Raw genomic sequence first — 19,388 nt, 5'->3', positions numbered from 1 at the left:
AACATTTAATTAGTTCAAACGATTGCTTAAATCCAGATCTTCGAGATTTTCAACATTACAAACCAATTACCTAAAGATGCAGTCGATTACATTTATAAATGATAACTTATATTCAATCTCACACTATATAACATAACTCTAGTCTTATTCAATTTCAAGTCAGTCTAAGTTTGTATTTATTCACATAAAAATATTACTCGCTGGCTAAAATGTACACCTAAAAGCTTGTGTGTATTTTTCTATTCGTCTGAAAAATTATTACATTTACGAGGATCAATCGAGCTGGCCGTGTTTCGCGTAACACTTTATTTGCATAAAAATTCAGATGCATCAACGCGGACTAAAGCGGAAGCTTTTTCTTTTAAGCTTCAGGCTCTACTATTTATGCTCTAAAAACATTTGCATTTTAGACAGGTTTCCTAAAAAAACACACGCCGTTTTGTTGAATAATTATATGGTTAGCGATTTGGTCAATATTTCATTACCAACAGTATTGTATAGTTAAGATAAAAAAAAAAAATATAAATGGTGAATATAGCTGAATGCATTTAAGACATAGGTAGGAAGCTACCTGTACAAAAAAGTAAAAATGACTTACTATTTCAAATTTATTATGAGACAATAAATAAGTAATAACAAATAATAAAGAGAGGTATTGTTAAATACTTTATTTATTTAACTGCAGAATTAGGATTTGAAACGTGAATAGAAATGTAATGATAATAAAACATTATGGGGAGACTTTATTCAAACTATTATCTGATGGCTTTTTTTTAATAAAGTACTCATATCAACAAAATTAATTTGAATAAGGTATTCGGGAGCCATTCTTTCTAGAACAAACAAACGTTACATGTTACCTAGACCATCTCTATCTTATCTCGGAGGCATTTTCATTAAGTATAAATAGGAAAATTATTCAAATCAAATGTTTAACTCGTTCTTCATTACGAGGTCACATCACAGAGTTGAAATTAATGGGATATGAAAATTATTTTAAAACTAAATATTATTTCACAAACAAAAGCCATTTTCAATATTCGAACAAAGCTGACACCACATATCACAAAAAAGAGCTTACAGGTGCATAAAAGCTTTTGTTCTAAATTAGCATACGGTTCATTTTTTATTCATATATACAAAAAACATAAAAATAAAATCATAGTTCGGAAGCTGGCATAATTAATAAGTTAGAATAAACTTAGTGTCAACAACAAACTGCAGGAAACCATCCAAATGAACACAATTATACATGTATGAGATATAACATACGAAATGCCCTTAATCGTATGACAAAAACATTGAATAATTTATGTTTGCGTTGTCAGTGAAAGCTTTTGTTCTGAGGCCACATCGCGGAAACATTAGATGAATAGGAAACGCTATGCTAATGTGTAACTATCTTTATTGTTGCCTCGTGTTGAACTTTTGGGAATTTCAGCATGTGGACGTGAAATTACTTTGCAATATATTATATGATATTAAATATTGAATAACAAAAAAAATGAGGAAATATACTGAACTGTTTTTTGTTGACTATTTATATGATAGAACTTTTGCCTTTTATCGCATCTTAAATTAAATAATTATATGATTGATATTCCTTGGGGTTCAAGCTTACTTCATGTCAAATTTCATCAAAATCGATTAAGCGGTTTTTTCATGAATATGTGACAAACAGAAAAAGTTACTTTTACATTTTTAATATGATTATTTGTAGATAATTATTATTTCATAATCGAATCAGAGTTATATAAGAGCATGAGCTATCTGTGATGCTCACTTACCAACGTTTTTAAATACAATTAAATAACAACAAGCGCATATTTCCAATAAAAACCAAAAGGCATTTATTATTGATTTATAATAAAATGTTTTTGCATTTATTTTCAGTCTTTTCACGCACACTAAGACCTCATGTAAGCACGAGCGTCAATCACGCATACTATTGCAATATTTATTTGCTTGTTAACTATTAACTATTGAAGCAAGAAATAACATAATTTAGACATATACATTAAGTATCAGTCCAACGTATTTTTAAAATAAATATACGGAAACAGAATGATTTCAAATTAAATGGAAAACAGAAATATTATTGGGTTGTATTTTCTGTCCTAACTTTACGTCTTATAAATAAAAGTTATTATAAAAAATATAGAAGAAATCAAAGTAAACGAAAAATACGATATCAAAACTAAACGACATCATATATAAGCGCAACCATTCGAACGGTCGTTTTAACCCTGAAACGTCCGATCAAATCAACACGATTCGCAGACAAATCTTGCTTTATATTCTAAAAGTTATTTTTTTATAAAAAAATAACAACATAAAAATAATTTTAAATAAGGTTAGATTAATTAACGTAAATAAGAAATCAGATGACCGGCTAAAATAAAATTTTCTAATGATAAACCTAAAAAGAAATTAATATTAACTAATCCCATAAAAGCATATCTGTCAAGATGTTCAATTAAAAATTCAAACTCAAATGCAACATATTCATTATGATGATAATATCACACCAATCAACAAATTCCTATCAAACAGAATCATTGCTATTCTAAGGTTATTGTCCGTTGCTCAATTATTAACTCCTAATTTATTTTTCGTGCCAATAGTTCATATTTATTCAAATACTTTCTGGAGCTGTGTCAAATGCCGTTAATTTGATGGTGGTGCACGTCCATCTGATTTGATTCCACCTTCTCATCAGATAGAGTCAAATAGCAAAACTTAATGTTATAGTATTTCGGTTTGAAGGTTGCCCTCAAACTTCAAACCGAAGCCCAAGAGACCAGATTCCAAAGTTAGTGATGCATTGTCAATATAAAAAATAGTAATTATGTCTTTATTGATGACTGATTAATTATCTGCTATTTACACTACACACCAAGCTCCAGCAACAGCATTCTAAAGGCAACCCCAAGTAAATACGTAAATATATGCTATCTAAATGATTTTTCTTTTGAATTATCGGAGAACATCTTTACATCCCTGAATTGCTAGAGATCGTATTGTCAAAGTGTGCAACACTCACAACACCACATAATAGGTCAAAATCTAACATTCCAATTAATTCATACTCAATTAATAAGATTTTGATAAATAAGATTTGTAGATCTGGAATACTTTCAAGAGCGGCGTTTGTTTTGCAACATTATTGGGTCTTGTGGAGACGAGGTGATACAAATATAAACAAGTATGGAATATGCCCAACAATCACGATACTTTAGTTTAATTATGGAGAAGCAGGAAATGAGGCTGTCTTCAGGCCAAACAGAGTACGCCACCGAGAGTTCTACGTCTATATACAATGTTAGTACATTGACAAATGTATGCGTGTCTGAAATATTCCAGAACACATTTACATTAAAATTGTAATCCTCCCTGTAGCTCTCCACATACGATCATAGTTATTTACATTGAAGATAGTTATTGAAATTTTTGGACAAAAATTCTATTTCAAACTTCCACTAAAGTTTATCAAATAAATAATAATGCCAAGAATAGTGCTCTCAGGAAAACTTGAGATTTGCGCTGATGCTGATAATGATTCAATAATTGACAATTTTTTGACCTGAGGATCGGAATTGCGATTCAACGGGGAAATGCTGCTGGCATTCTTGCCACCATTCCACGCGGTCAAGAGTTGTACAGCAACTAGTTATAGTTCATATTTATATATATTTAAGCATTTAATGTAATTAAAATAAATAAAAATAAAATTATTGACATAGTCATTAATGTTAGTTGTATAATATTTAATTTCTATAATTTTACTCTCCACATAAAGTTGCATTATAAAGCTGGGTTTACGGCTCTATGACTCCTAACCATATCTTCATATACGATGTCTAATGCGCAGCAGAATGTGAAACGTAATTGCATACAAAAACAAATACTCTCCCCTCCTCTCTGTTTCTACTTCTCCATCCATTTTACTATTCCTATTATATTTATACTATTCTATCAAAATTATATTTCGAGAGATCATAAAAAACATGCGAAAAGGACAGAAACAAAGTGAGGATATAAGTGTTGTCCAAAACATTGGAACGTAACACTGCCAAATCATAAAGCCGAATTGTTGAGTTCGTTTCAATACAACAACAAATACCATATCAGTAATATAATCCAAGGTCAAGTTCCCGCAATATTGTAAGCTAACCGCTTTGATTAATAGAACGACGCCATACTAACCACACTATTTTACCTTCATTTACTAACAATACATCAAAATTTATGCAAATACCGTTATGTGTAAATTGTATTATGTCCTTTATGACGCTTGTTTCAATTAAAATGATTATTACCGAACAACAAATGTATGAAATTGTCTGACTGATATAACCTTTATTTTATAACTTAAACAGAATTCCTGATATAACTTAGGTAAGCAAAATCGGTGTCTATTTATATGTAAAGGTAGTCGTTGAAAGTTTTTTGGAAATTCATCATCTAAGAGAGTGAAACTTAAGATGAAAGTTTGAATGGAATATTTTTAATATTTTCTATTTTTGAGATTTTTTTTTGTAATTTGATGCTTACGAAAGAAAGAAAAATATTGAAGACAGCGGGTAAACAAGGTAAATTAATTTTTATTAGAGAGCGTCATTGGCGAAATTTGAGCGGAAATTGATCTTTAAGGCTCTGTTATGTAAGTAAATCATCTCTTAAGATGTTGGTTTTGTTAACGATTATTTATATGTTTATTGATAGACCGTAAATTTTTTAGTTATAAATGTAGAAATCAATATTTATGTGTACGTTCAAAGCAGAATATAAATATGAAAGCTTTTTAAATACGGTAAATTAAAGTAACAGCCTGTAAAATTCCCACTGCTGGGCTAAGGCTACCTCTCCCATGAAGGAGAGGGTTTGGAACATATTCCACCACGCTGTTCCAATTCGAGTTGGTGAAATACACATGTGGCAGATTTTTGAAATTAGACACATGCAGGTTTCCTCACGATGTTTTCCTTCACCGACGAGCACGAGATGAATTATAAACACAAATTAAGCACAGTGGTGCTTGCCAGGATTTGAACCCGAAATCATCGGTTAAGACGTACGCGTACAAACCACTGGGCCATCAAATACGGGATGAACATTTACTAGTTTATACTAAAATAAATACGTGTAATTTGATACTATGCCGCTGATATATAAATTACGAATATTTGTACTGCTATACAAAATGATATCACTTTTTTTAGTAGGGATCTCATTGTTAAAATACGTAATGTATTTTTAAAATGTGCATAATTTAATTTGTTAGGTAATTGTTGAATGCATTTATACAGTCTGGCATACATATGACGCCAATTAATTAAAATGTTTAACCTAATCATCCAATTAAAAACAGCGTGTATAATCAGGATGGTCTCTAATGCTTACAGCTAATTGTAAAGTTTTAATTTGTTAAATTTAGGTGATAGTGTTACTGTAATGTTTACTATTATTATGATGAATTCTCACCTTGAAATATTTATACGAAAGATTTATTTTGGCTTACAGCTATAATTAAATAAGTATTCTGTGGAATCTAATGATTCAACATCGGCATTTTTAATCGTTGATTTATATATATAGAATTTCGTTGTGGGGAAAATGGCGTATACCAAAAAACTATAATAATAGGAAATTTAGGTGGGTCTCCAAATAATGGCTTGAGCCATCATTAGCCTTGGTAATAATTATTAATTTTGTTCACATGTTTAGCATGTTTTTGTCTATTAATGGGTACTTTTTACACATGAAACTTTTTTCATTTGCACATAGCATAAAATAAAGTCGCTGACCGCTGTCTGTCATTATGTATACTTAGATCTTAAAAATTACGCAACGAATTTGGATGCGTTTTTTTATTCAAAATATCTATTAAGATAGAGTGAATCGAGAGGATGGTTTTTGTTTATAATACATAGACAATATAGTAAAGAAACACTGATAATATTTTAGTAGTTTCTAATGTGATGTCGTAAATAAGTACAATTTAAGCGCTTGCGTTGCAAACGTTAGCTGAACCTTTCTAGTAGAGATAGATCGTAATAATATACTACAGTATTGTGCATCTTAAAATTATCTCCAAAAATATCCAGAATTGTATATGTCTATCTCTTATGGATAACCTGGCTGACGATAAATTGTCTGAAAAATTGTGACCGTTGTAAGGCATTCTGTAGAATATTTAATACTAGATGTCGTCCGCGGCTTCGCTAGAGTTTTAGGGTGTTGGTTGTCATGTATTAGGCAAATAAGTAACCTATGTCCTTTGACACCAAAATTTTATCAAATTCGGTTCAGCGGTTTGTTCGTGATAGCACGACAGACAGACAGCGCTACTTTCACATTTTATAATATTAATATAGATTAGTAAACGCGTGCGAAGCCGGGACGGGTCGATAGTTCTGTATAAAACTATCTCAGAACATGACGCTTTATCATATATAATTGAAAGCGAGTGACGCTACGCAGATATAATTAACGATCAACATGTTATAAATTAAATCAATTATAATTTTTCCCAAATATTTTTTTTATGGTTATAGGCTGGCGGACGAGCATATGGGCCACCTGATGGTAAGTGGTCACCATCACCCATAGACAATGACGCTGTAAGAAATATTAACTATTCCTTACATCGTCAATGTGCCACCAACCTTGGGAACTAAGATGTTACGTCCCTTGTGCCTGTAGTTACACTGGCTCACTCACCCTTCAAACCGGAACACAACAATACTGAATACTGTTATTTGGCGGTAGAATAACTGATGAGTGGGTGGTACCTACCCAGACGGGCTAATGTCTGTTTTTGTTGAAATGTTCGTAAAATAACATTTTGCCAATTTACTTGTGATATATTTATTATTAATTTTTTAAACAATACTACCTCGATCAAAGTATCAAAATTATTCGTTTTTATAGCTTAGCTTTTCATATAACTGATCAGCAATTTTAGCCCACAACCGCCATCTATTGAACAACCTCTTCCAATCAAGAATTACGTAAGGGAGGCCTTTGAAATATGTTACCCCTAGTCATCGCAACAGTTCTAATATTATTACATAGATGGCGTTACTTAGCGTAGTGTAGTGAGTATTTTTTATTAACTACCTATAACATTTTACTGTATCAGTTTGTTCAAAATAAAAGTGGCATAATCCATCTGTTGAAAAAATTAAATTGCAAATTGTAAATACGTTTATCAATACGTAATGTAAATAATAATAATATATTCGTAAAAACAGATATTAATATACCTAATTATTTTCGCCCACGAATTATAATTTTAATATGTATTAACTTATCACTTGTAAATAAATAGTGAATATTATTTGTACAAAATGAAATGCCTACTTATATATTGTTATATAGAATTGATGTTAGGGTGGATTAATAGTGAGTCATGATTATAAAAAAAAATCTTATTAATTCTGACTACCTGTCCTTTTATGAAGATTGCGCGTCGGCTCACACCAAAGCCTCATGACCTTGTCTCGCGTACTGATTCAGACTACTCTGTAAGAGCCCAGCGGGTCGACAAAAACTGGTTCCTATCGCTTACAAACCTTTGTAAGCTATGGACATATGCGGTATTGCATGACGTCATAATCTTACATAAATTGCCAATTACATTTAACTCCTGAAAGATTCATTTTTTTTTATATTTAATAAGAAATACTACCTTAACAGCCTCCTCGACATCATCATCCCTTGAGGCTTTCGCTAAGCTCTTCTTCATCAATTGATACATGGTCTCCCTCCTTAAATGCCCTTCACCCAGTAAATCGTAACACTGAAATAAAAAATACATTTATTACCAAGCAATTAAAAATACATACGGTTGATTTTCTTTAAAAAAAAACTTAAAAAAAATATCTGCGTGTTTAATTACTTTTTTTTAAGTTTCACTGTAGAAAAAAATAGTAATATTAAGACCTACCTAACACTTGTTTAAAAAAAAACGTAGCAGACTGTGAAAATCCAATTGCTGGGCTAAGGCCTCTTCTCCCTTGGAGAGAGAGTTTGAAGTTAATTCCACTACACTGTAGCAAGGCAGCAAGGTTGGCTGGTAGGTTGGCACATCTAACATTATTCGGTTTATTTATAATCTTGGAGCTAGAGACTCTCTTCGGGATGTTTTTAACAGAGTAGGAATACTTACTGTTGCGTCGCAATATATTTACAACAATATCATGTATATTCACAGTAACATTGATCACTTTGATAAAATCAGTGATAATCATTGTATATGCACTAGAAGTAAGGATAAACTTATAACGCCAAGTTTCCGACTCCGCAAAGTCAATGGATCCTTCTTGGGGCAAGGTATCCGTTTCTATAATAAAATTCCGCAGAAATTTTTAACTTTGCCGTTTAGTAAATTCAAATCGTTTGTTAAAAATACATTGGTAGAAAAAGCATACTATTCGAAACAAGATTTTGTAGATGATAAAAAAGCGTGGAGTTAATACCTGTTGACTTCCAAGCAGGATACATTAATTGAAATAATTGTATTTAATTAACATGACGTTGTATTTTTTAAATGTTAAAAAAGAGTAACTACTGAGTTTCTTGCCGGTTCTTCTCGGTAGAATCTACTTTCCGAACCGGTGGTAGCTTCACTTAATTGTAAAATGACGATTCAAAAGTGCTTATAAAAGCCTACTTGAATAAAGTTTATTTTGATTTTGATTTTTGATTTTGATTTTATGAAAATCTCATTGTAATACTACACGTGCCGGTTTTATCAAGATAATTTCCTTCACCGTCGAGAATGGTATGAATTACAACATACAAATTAAGCACGTGTAAATTCTGCGATGCTTGTCTGGGTTTGAACCCAATCATCGGTTAAGATGCAAGTTTTTACCACTAGACCATTTCGATAATACCTATCATATTTGCGTTTAGGTACATGTATTAAAATTTTCAAGTCAGAAATGTTTCATATATTCCTTGCATTAATATTATTTTAATACACTAACTCATTTATAAGTATAATTAAGTCTACAAACCATATAATAACGTTAACCCAAGGTTTTATGAACCTGTAAATTCCAGTTTAGTTTACAGCATTTATCAAACGGCCCTAATGTGCAAGCAAACAACATTTCATTTCATTTGAAAATGCAGCGCCTATAAAATTATACAGCTGGCTCGACTAGCTAGCTAGCTTTTACTAAAAACTGACTTCGAAAACTATCTAAATACGAACATTAGTATCTCGTTAATAGGTAATTTATGATATAGGTTCGTGATCAGGCGAATAGGCAAACTGACAGTAAGCAGTGATCAACGAGCATTGACACTGTAAAATAACAAAAGGGTCTACGAAGTTTGAAAAGCTAGGTCAAAATGTTGATTTTCCTAATATATTTCGGCAGAATAAACACTCAATTCAATAAAATTTTAAACCTTATTTATTTTATATATATTACAAAGACGTTGTCAGCCATTTTGGTGACATCACCTTGATAAAAACAACAGTTGATTATGTAAGGCTAGCACTCATTCAAAGTTAACAGCTAGAAATATTTGTTGCTTTTTGGGAAAATAATGAATTACAAGCGCTATTATATATGTGCAATGTACGAATACTAGCATTAAAACTCCAGAAATGGTAAACAACGTTTCTGAATTTGCCAGAAAAATTGCCAAAATATATGGAAATGTCAGTTTTTGCCTATCTGACGGCACACAATGGCGCCTATAGATCATATGATCGTAATATACGGATTACTCTAAATAACAACTTTGAATTTTAATATAAGAAATTAATAATGCGCTCTTATGATTCCAAATCAAAATCTTTATATAAACATTTATCAAATTTCATAGTTTATAATTCTCTAACGAAAACATCCTATTAGTTACATAGACCAAATCTTGTGAATTAAGATTATTACACTGGAGCTCCACGTTAAAGTTGGAGACTAATCACTGCCAATTACTAGCGTCAAAAAAAATTATGGTCCAACCCAGTATTCGAACCCACGACGCCGGGTTTACAGAATGATAAACTAGCCCTAAGAGTAACGAAGCATGTTACAATAATAACAACAATAATACAATAATTATAGTTTAACGTAACAAACCGTGAAGGCATAATTTATCCGTTCCTCTAAGTCACCACGTAGGTACAGCGACATAGCTTTAGCAAATGTGGTCATGGTCACATATGGGGATGTGCCTCGGTCCAAAGCGACCATGACGCGCTCCATCATATAAGCGTCCGTCATACCGAGCCCAGTGTGAAGAACATCGCGGAAATGTGCCCTAAAACATTATAACGTAAATTACCTTTAAAGTATTAGGAAAAAGTCCTAAAAGTGTCTTACAATACTGATCAACCCTCCACTCCATTTTGAGAAAGTGTTACGTTTACCTTTATTGCGCAAACTGCACTAATATTGAATAAAGAAAGTGACTACCACCGCCCATGGACATCTGCAACACCAGGAGGCTTGCAGGTGCGTTGCCGGCCTTTGAGAAAGGAGTAGGCTCTTTTCTTGAAGGTTCCCATGTCGTATCGGTTCGGAAAAACGAAAGCTGGTTCTACAAAGTGGTTGTGCGAGGCAGAAAATGTCTAAGAAATCGCGCTGTTGTGGATTTTCGGACATCAAGATGGTGCGGGTGAAACTTAGAATTTTGACGAGATGTCCGAAGGTTAAATTCAGTTCCTCGGAACATTCCCCGTGAAAAATTCGGTAGAAGATGCAGAGTGATCCGACATCTCTACGCAAAGCCAAAGGATCAAGGAAATCGGAAAGGGCTTGATCGTCGATAACTCGAGCCGCTCTACGTTGGATGCGGTCAAATGGAAGGAGCTGGTACTGGGGAGCACCCGCCCAGAGGTGAGAGCAGTACTCCATGTGAGGCCGAATTTGCGCCTTGTAAAGTTTTAGGCGATGGGCCGACGTGAAATACTGTCTCGCCTTGCTGAGCACGCCCAGCTTTTTTGAAGCCAATTTTACTTTGCCTTCCAATTGACCGCGGAACTGAACGAGGCTCGAAATATCAACGCCAAGTATTCCGATACTACCTGTAGTGGCTATCGGAATGTTCTCAAATGGTGGAGATACGACAAATGGGGTCTTTTTAGCGGTTAACGCGCAAACTTGCGTCTTTTTGGGGTTGAAATGGACCAGATTTAGCCGGCCCCAATTCGAGACTTCGTTTAATGAAGACTCGACTTCAGACACAAGTTTGTTCCGGTTCTCTTCGACGTTTTCCCGAGAAATATTAGCTCGGCCGGTGTATAAGGTGTCAACGGTACTGTCGTCTGCATAGCAATGAATGTTCCCGATTTGCAACAAATCATTGATATGCAGAAGAAACAGAGTGGGTGATAGAACGCAGCCTTGTGGAACACCAGCATTGACGAATTTTAAGTCAGAGCATGCACCGTCGACAACGACCTTGATGCTCCGATCTGCCAAAAAGCTGGTAATCCAATTAGGTAATCCATAATTTCCGGGAAGCCCATAGGAAGGAAGCTTCGAAAGAAGCGCTTTGTGCCATACGCGATCGAAGGCCTTCGCTATGTCCAAGCTGGCTGCTAATGCCTCCCCCTTGCTCTCAACTGCATCAGCCCACCTATGAGTAAGGTAAACTAGAAGATCACCGGCTGAGCGACCCCGACGGAAACCGTACTGGCGGTCACTAATCAGCTGATTCTCCTCTAGGTACCGCAGGAGCTGGCAGTTAATAAGGGACTCCATTATCTTGGAGAGCAAGGAAGTGATGGCTATAGACCTATAATTGGACGGGTCTGAGCGGTTGCCTTTTTTAGGGATCGGATGCACCAAAGCTGTCTTCCAGGAATTCGGGACGACGCCTAATGTGTAGGATTGCCGGAAAAGACGCGTTAAGACCGGTGCCAACTCGGGAGCACATGTCCGTAGCACGATTGTCAAGTCATGCGAGCATATGAGCCACCTGATGGTATGTGGTCATCATCACCCATAGACAATGACGCTGTAGAAATATTAACTATTCTTTACATCGTCAATGTGCCTGTAGTTACACTGGCTCACTCACCCTTCAAACCGGAACACAACAATACTGCGTGTTGTTGTTTAGCGGTAGAATATCTGATGAGTGGGTGGTACCTACCCAGGCGGGCTTGCACAAAGCCCTACCACCAAGTAATGTTTAATTAATTGACGCTCGCAAAATAGGCGGCCTTGCCTGCCTCGGGGTGTCGAATGAATGATATACGCATATCTTACTTTCATATTGGTTATGTGGTGATTTTGTTGCTATATAATAAATAGAATTTATTTTGAAGCTTTGTTGACAAATCGCATTTTACATAATAATATCATTAACAAAAAGTCACGCGTTCGTTTGCATAAAATAAAATCACCTACATTCTCCGGTAAAAAAATCGCATGAAATTTTATTCATCAATACAAAGTAATAATATTCTACTAGTTAATTTCCAAAGTGCAGCGACAATCCGTTAGCGCTTATTCGAGTAGACACATCCAATAATGAAGGAATATTATTCGGATTATTTTACAGTGCCAGAGGCAATTAATCGAAATAAAAGGAAATTTCATTTTACTGTATTGACTTTTGTCAGATTATTGACTGCACGTATAAAAAAATATAACAATGACAAACGACCGTACTAATATATATGATGGTGATCGTATCCAAGTTTCAAAAGTTGATTCATGCTATTATAGTTGCCATACCTTTATAACTTTATCTTAGATTCATATTTTTTTAAGATAGCCTTAGGTTAAGTACTAACATAGACATTTAATTTTTTTTGTGTTACTAACAAAATGAGTCGATGATACTTGAAATATTATTATATATTATACATATATTTTATAACACGAGGTCTGGTTGAGTGTCTAAAGTCAAATCCGCATTGCAACGCAAACATTCATCCCCTAAGTGTAGCGGTAGACATAACAGATATAGTTCTGTTTTCAGATCTCAAGCAGTAAATAATTTAATACTAGATAATGTTAGATACCTGTCTCGCTCTGCTTCTTATAAATAAAGTTTATCATTTAGTAATAATTGCCTGTGAATAAGTTCCCATTGAGTTTACCGTATTTCACGAAATTATTATTTCTATATACTGAACATTTTAAACTGTCATGTTATTAATATTAATAATAATAATAATAGTAATATCTCGATTATACGCATTTTGAAAACTTCCTCTCGAATCTATATCTATTAAAAACATCGCATTAAAATCTGTTGCGTAATTTTAAAGATCTAAGAGTATTCATAAGGGCAGACAGAGGTAACCGAATTTGTTTTATACTATGTAATAATGTCAACACCAAACATTAGGGGCACCAGGACGCTGATGAGAATTTCGATATATGTATTGCTCACATTTCATATCCGTAACAATTGAAGTTCAAATGTGACGCGTGACATTGACAATAATAATTATCAAATTTATAGGATACAGACTGACGTAGCATCGTAATTGGATTATCAGCATTCCACGAATGTGAACGCAATGGACTCGTACAGAATCGCAGTACAGATCAATACAAATACTTTTTAAGCGAGATTTGGAATGAATAAAAATTGTAAAAAAATTATTCAAATCAAAATTAAAAATAGTTATTAGAAAAATTAGGACCGCGTGGATTGGTACAAACATAATTCATTTACCCGTAATATCGACACTGTAAGCAATAATAACCATTCCTAACATCATCAATGCGCCAGCAAATATCGTAACCAAAATGTTACGTCCCTTGTTACTCTTATAATTCAACTCGTGCTCGGCGGTAAAGGAAAACATCGTGAGGAAACCTGCATGTGTCTAAGTGCATAGAAATTCTGCCACATGTGTATTCCACCAACGCGCATTGGAACAGCGTGGTGAAATATCTTGCAAGCCTTCTCCTCTAAGAGAGAGGAAACCTTAGCCCAGCAGTGGGAAATTTACAGGCTGTTGTTGTTGTTACACTGGCTCACTCACCATTCGACCCGGAACATAACCATATAAAGTATAGTAGATTAGCGGAAGAATATCAGATATTTTACCATACCAGACGAGCTTGCCACTAATCTACAAAATAAAATGCACAAAAGCTAATATCTGTTGATTGCCCTTGCAACAGATTAATTCATTACAATAATGCGCTTAACAGAAATCGATGATAAAATAATAGCAATAGAATTAACAAAAATACATACACGTGTCACTGTAATCGTTTAAGCGTGGTATACACTTACATATCAAATAGAATAATATTATCTGTTTGTGGATTATATTTCGATTGCGAAATGAAATATTTACCGGGCAACTAATTGAAATCGGTATTGCAGTGGAGTGCACTTTGCCTAAGTTCAAAAGCGACCTTTGATTTTCGAGTGGATTATGGAATAATATTAAATCGAAAGCTGATTAAATGTCATGACTGTGAAAGGCAAATATTACATTATATTATGACCATAAACTACGTTAGGTTTCATATTAAATTAAAGATAGGATAAATCGAAATAAAGATTTCAAAACACTAAGTGACACTGACAAATTCCAGTAAAATTCAACAAAAAAAAGAATTACCCAAGTTGGCCCAGCTTCATGCGAAACGCCGTGACCAAGGGTATTTGGAAATGGATGTATGATTATTACATATGTACCATGTTACATATGTACTGTTATAATAATGCAATCAAGAGGTTTTTTTCTTTATGAGCTACTGATTCAAGTGATATGTAATTTTCCCATTATTTTATTTTATAGAACCTAAGTTTGAAATAGACAATAAATAATGTGATCAATATGATTACAAAGGTAACCGTAGCGAAGCGAGTCAACGCGCTAACGTTGCAATGGGGAGGGCACATTGCTCGAAGGACTGAAGGCCGATGGGGCAAAAAAGTTCTCGAGTGGAGACCACGTACCGGCAAGCGCAGCTTAGGGTGTCCCCATGCAAGAAGGACCAATTATCTCGTCATGTCCGCGGGGTATCGCTGGATGCAGGCCGCTACTCACCCTTCAAGGTGAAAATCATTGGGAGAGGCCTGTTCAGCAGTGGATGTCTTACAGCTGGCATAATGATGATGATGAATGTGATCCTTTATTTGTAGTTATTGTAAGATAGAAAATTATTTAGTAGACAGAACAATATTAACCTACGGACTGTCACAAGTTCAAGGTTAGAAAATCACGGTATCAGAAAACTTTTAATATCCACCAAAGGTCGGGAGTACTATATGGCTATAATTATATTCCTACAAATATCATATCAGAGAAAAATCCCACGCCAGTTTCGATCAAGGGGATAAAATGTTATCATCAATTATATTATACGAACGTTATTTATAAAGAAATTTTAGCATTATATCAATATTTCTCTAAAATCGAAATAGTTTATGTAACCTTGATATATCATACGCCGAAAGTATTAGCCTTTTGTTTCCATAAAAACAAACCAGTACCGTATGAAATCCAATAGCACGTACGAAAACCACGCTATTGCAACATAATGAAAACAAACAAACAGATAACTGTTACAATTAATCCTTAATATTAAACATTCACAACATTCAGGTATACCTATCTGAAAAACAAATCTATATACTTTTTTCCCCCTTTTTTGTTGTAGCAGTCCCCAATATAGTGAACATCGGATGCAAATATTTAATATTTATAAATAGTGTGTTTCTTGTGACTGTCTGTCTTTAATTCTTTATTTCTAAACATTCAGAAACATTCAGTACACCCGCGTGGTGAGGCTTCATGTACCAGATATCCAATAAACATAATACGTTTATTAATATTCGGAAATATAAATCTTACACTATAAATCAGCGTTTCTTAACCTCAGATCGCGACCCAAATCCGGGTCGCGGGCGGTTTTGGGATGGGTTGCAGAAATTTTGAAAAGACATGGTGAACACCGTAATCGCTGTCATTCTTGACTCGGCTCAGAACAGTACCTACTTACTCTATCACTGAATATAGTGATAAAGTTTTAAAAGAAAGATTTGCCACAATGAGTCTATTTGCACTAAATAATAAACTCCTGTTATTTTAATATCACTGGAACATAATATAAAAAGTCAGGGTCGCAGCCTTAAAATATATTTACATTTTGGGTCACCAGCGAAAAAGGTTAAGAACCACTGCTATAAATCTTATTGAAAGCATCTTAGTGGTTAGTTTGGTGGTTCCTAACTAAAACAATTTATTATGAATATATGTGAATGAACCACAGCTTATATACATTTTTATTGCTCACATAGTCCTCCAAATGTCGGATCAACCACCAAACCCACCTGTTCGGCATCCTACTCCTTCGACATTTATTAAAAAGATATATTAAGATTAATTTCTTGACCTTTCGGTTGACAAATAAATATTTCATTTTATAAAGCTTTCTACACCGCCCACGTTGTTTGTAACTCGCTTCTAGATGGCGCTAGTATATAGTGACTTCTATGCAATTCAACTCAACTTAATAAATATTTTTTTATTATGTTCAACGAATGTACAAATGGACCATTAGATGGTATGCGGTCCACAGTGGTAGTAGTGGTTAGTATTACACATTAGCGCTGTAATAAATATTAACCATCCCGTATTGATATACCGGTTATATGTGGTTGATACCCAAGCACCACCGACAACGCGACCTTCAAAACGAATTTTTCCTGTGTCTACAGTTACACTGGCTCACTCAATTGGTATACGGCCACAGACATGGAATGTCTTTCTGCGATGCAAGTATGTCGGTTATTTAAACACTTGAAATATTAGATGTTATTTTACCTGGATATCAAATCACTTCCAGCGGGCTTCTCATCACGTTTCTGTATTTTGAAGAATATGATCATAATTTCTGAAAATAAAATCCAAGTTTTAGCTTATTGTTTACAGTTTCAGAATGGAAATGATCTTTAAATATGTTAATACATTAAGGTTAATTTATACAGAAATAATCTTGACCGCGTGGAATGTTGGCAGGAATGCTATCAGTATTTTCCCGTTAAATCTCAATTCCGGTCCTCTAGGTAATTAAAACGAATCAGTTCTCCTGTCACCAGTGGAGGAGAATAAGGCGAGGTGTTATACTTTTAACGATGATTTTGCACCACTACTCCAAGGGCCAAGTGTTTCGGCAGCAAATAGGACAAAAAATAATAAGACTTAAATATTTGGATCGTTTATTTGCTTCAGCTTTTTCGTTATCCATTTTTTATATAATTTTAATGTTGCCACTTACGTTCTAATTCATCAAAAGTAAAATGTGTGTATTTCTGCATTTCAATCCACATTGTACCATGTTTTTTTCTAAACCTTATCTCCTCCATGGGATCCAAGGCTGAATCTAGGGACGCCGACATATTGGTATTTCAAGAAATCTCCGTTAAAAAAATGAATTTCGTTTATTAAAAGTGGTATAGTTATTGTTATATAATTAATGTCGTAAAATTTTGTAACAAATTGACATTTAACAATGACACCAAAAAGTATGTATGAACTGTCATATAAGTATTTACAGATGAAATGAAACAAAAATAAATTTATACATATAAAAGAAAAGGAAAGAAACAACACAGTACAGAATATATTTAAAAAAACATCTGACTGACATACCTACAGCCTATTTGCATTAGTTATAATGGAATTATTTTTTTACAGCTGTTCCTTATGGAACGTATGTGAGCATGAAGATGTGGTTCCGAGATTTTTTTATGATATAGGTAGGTAGGTAAGCTGTCAAAGCCATCCAAAGACAATGGCGCTGTAAGAAATATTAATCATTCCTTATATCGCAACTTTGGGCACTCAGATTTTATGTCCCTTATGCATGTAGTCACTGGCTCACCCTTTAAATCGAAACTACGATACTGAGTACTGCTGTTTGGCAGAACGTTTTACTTCGAATTAAAAAATATTGTATTTACTTCTATCTTTTCTATGTTCATGAAGTGTCAGTTCTTTGAGACTTATCACATAAAGTACATAACATAGTAAATCTAAAATAATTGTAATCATTGCTATAACCATTTTATACCCCAATCATTATTTTTGTTATTATGTTTTTAATATATTTTTTTTTCTAGTAAGTAAGAACAATATATCCTTAACTTATGGAAACATTAGGATTACGCACCCATTTAATGGGTAAAAGGGCCTAAACTAAGCATGTGTCACAGACGGCGGACTCTTTCGATGAGATTTACAATGATTTTTCATTTCGTGAATGCCAAGGGCAGCTGTCCCGCACACAACAAAACAACGCACGTTCTCTAATTTCTTTTAATAATTTCGTAGTGTGACACTCGCAGAAGTATCATTATTCTTAGCTGAAACATATACATTATATATTACCTTACATTTTTATTTACGCATACATTTATAAATACTGAAAATAATATACGATTATAATTATTGTGGTATGAATCTTTCTGACAGTTCTTGTTGTTTTCTGCGGTGACTTTGAAACTTCTTCTTCCTTTGAATGCCTTCAAAGACACGAGAGGAGTTCAGGTGAGAAAGTCAGAAAACAATTTAAGTTTCTTATAAAGTTATAGTTGAGGAGTTAAACATAAAGGCAAACGGGATGAACTTGACATTCACCATAATTAAAGTTCGAGCTGTTTTCATTTCAATTTGCTTTGTGATACCGGCTAAAGTGTTTATACACCGATCTATGTACCAGTCAAGAACAGAAATGTAAGGAAAATAATTAAAAATGATAATCTTTTCTAAGAAACGAGGGTATTAGTAGTTACTAGTTGGTAGACCTTTGTGCAAGTGCATCTGAGTAGGAAACACTCAATTATTACATATTCTATGTTGGTTTCTGACTTAAAGAGAGACTGAGCCAATATAACTAAAGGCACGAGACTTACTTATAGAACACCTTGGTTCCCAAAGTTGGCACATTTTCGCAGCCAATGTCTATATACGGTGATGATTTAATACTAATAATACCATTAGAGGGCAAATAAAAATTAAGAAACAAAGATACACTTACTAGAAAATTAAGCGCTTTTCGCCGAACTATATAAGAGGAAGTGTTCTGCAATTTCACATTCTTGAAATTTAAATATCACAAGCATGATTAATAAAATTATACAAGAATGTACAGGACAGATGTCAATTTAAAAAACCATCAATTCCGAGCTAATTTTCACACCGCATCTAAACGAAGTATGCCAACACAACGCAAATTATAGAAAGCCATAAATGAAAACTTGTTTATTCTTGTAACAACATTGTTACGTAAGAAAAACATACCATTGATAACAGATTTTTAGCATATAGAAAAGCTTTTAACCTGGAAATAGTACCTTGCGAATACATACTTTCATCCTCCAAAGCCTTGCCGTGGGCGAAAGCTAATATGACATGATCAGAAAATTGTGCA

At 33.8% G+C, this 19,388-nt stretch overlaps 1 protein-coding gene across 1 annotated transcript in view; it reads right to left on the bottom strand.

The window, feature by feature from the left end:
- The window catches only part of LOC124543285 (EF-hand calcium-binding domain-containing protein 1-like), a 28,026-nt gene extending 10,600 nt beyond the window's left edge, over positions 1–17,426 (bottom strand). Inside the window, exons 1-4 of the mRNA XM_047121446.1 lie at positions 17,235–17,426; positions 16,781–16,850; positions 10,107–10,287; positions 7,694–7,804 (exon numbers count right to left, since the gene is read on the bottom strand). Coding sequence (XP_046977402.1) covers positions 7,694–7,804; positions 10,107–10,287; positions 16,781–16,850; positions 17,235–17,355 — 483 coding nt within the window. The 5' untranslated portion in view covers positions 17,356–17,426. The remainder of the gene's footprint in view (positions 1–7,693; positions 7,805–10,106; positions 10,288–16,780; positions 16,851–17,234) is intronic.
- Between the last annotated feature and the right edge of the window lie 1,962 nt (positions 17,427–19,388).

This window comes from Vanessa cardui, chromosome Z, assembly GCF_905220365.1.
Source record: "Vanessa cardui chromosome Z, ilVanCard2.1, whole genome shotgun sequence".
NCBI classification, from domain to species: Eukaryota; Metazoa; Arthropoda; class Insecta; order Lepidoptera; family Nymphalidae; genus Vanessa; species Vanessa cardui.
This window is presented reverse-complemented; position numbering and strand designations above follow the sequence as displayed.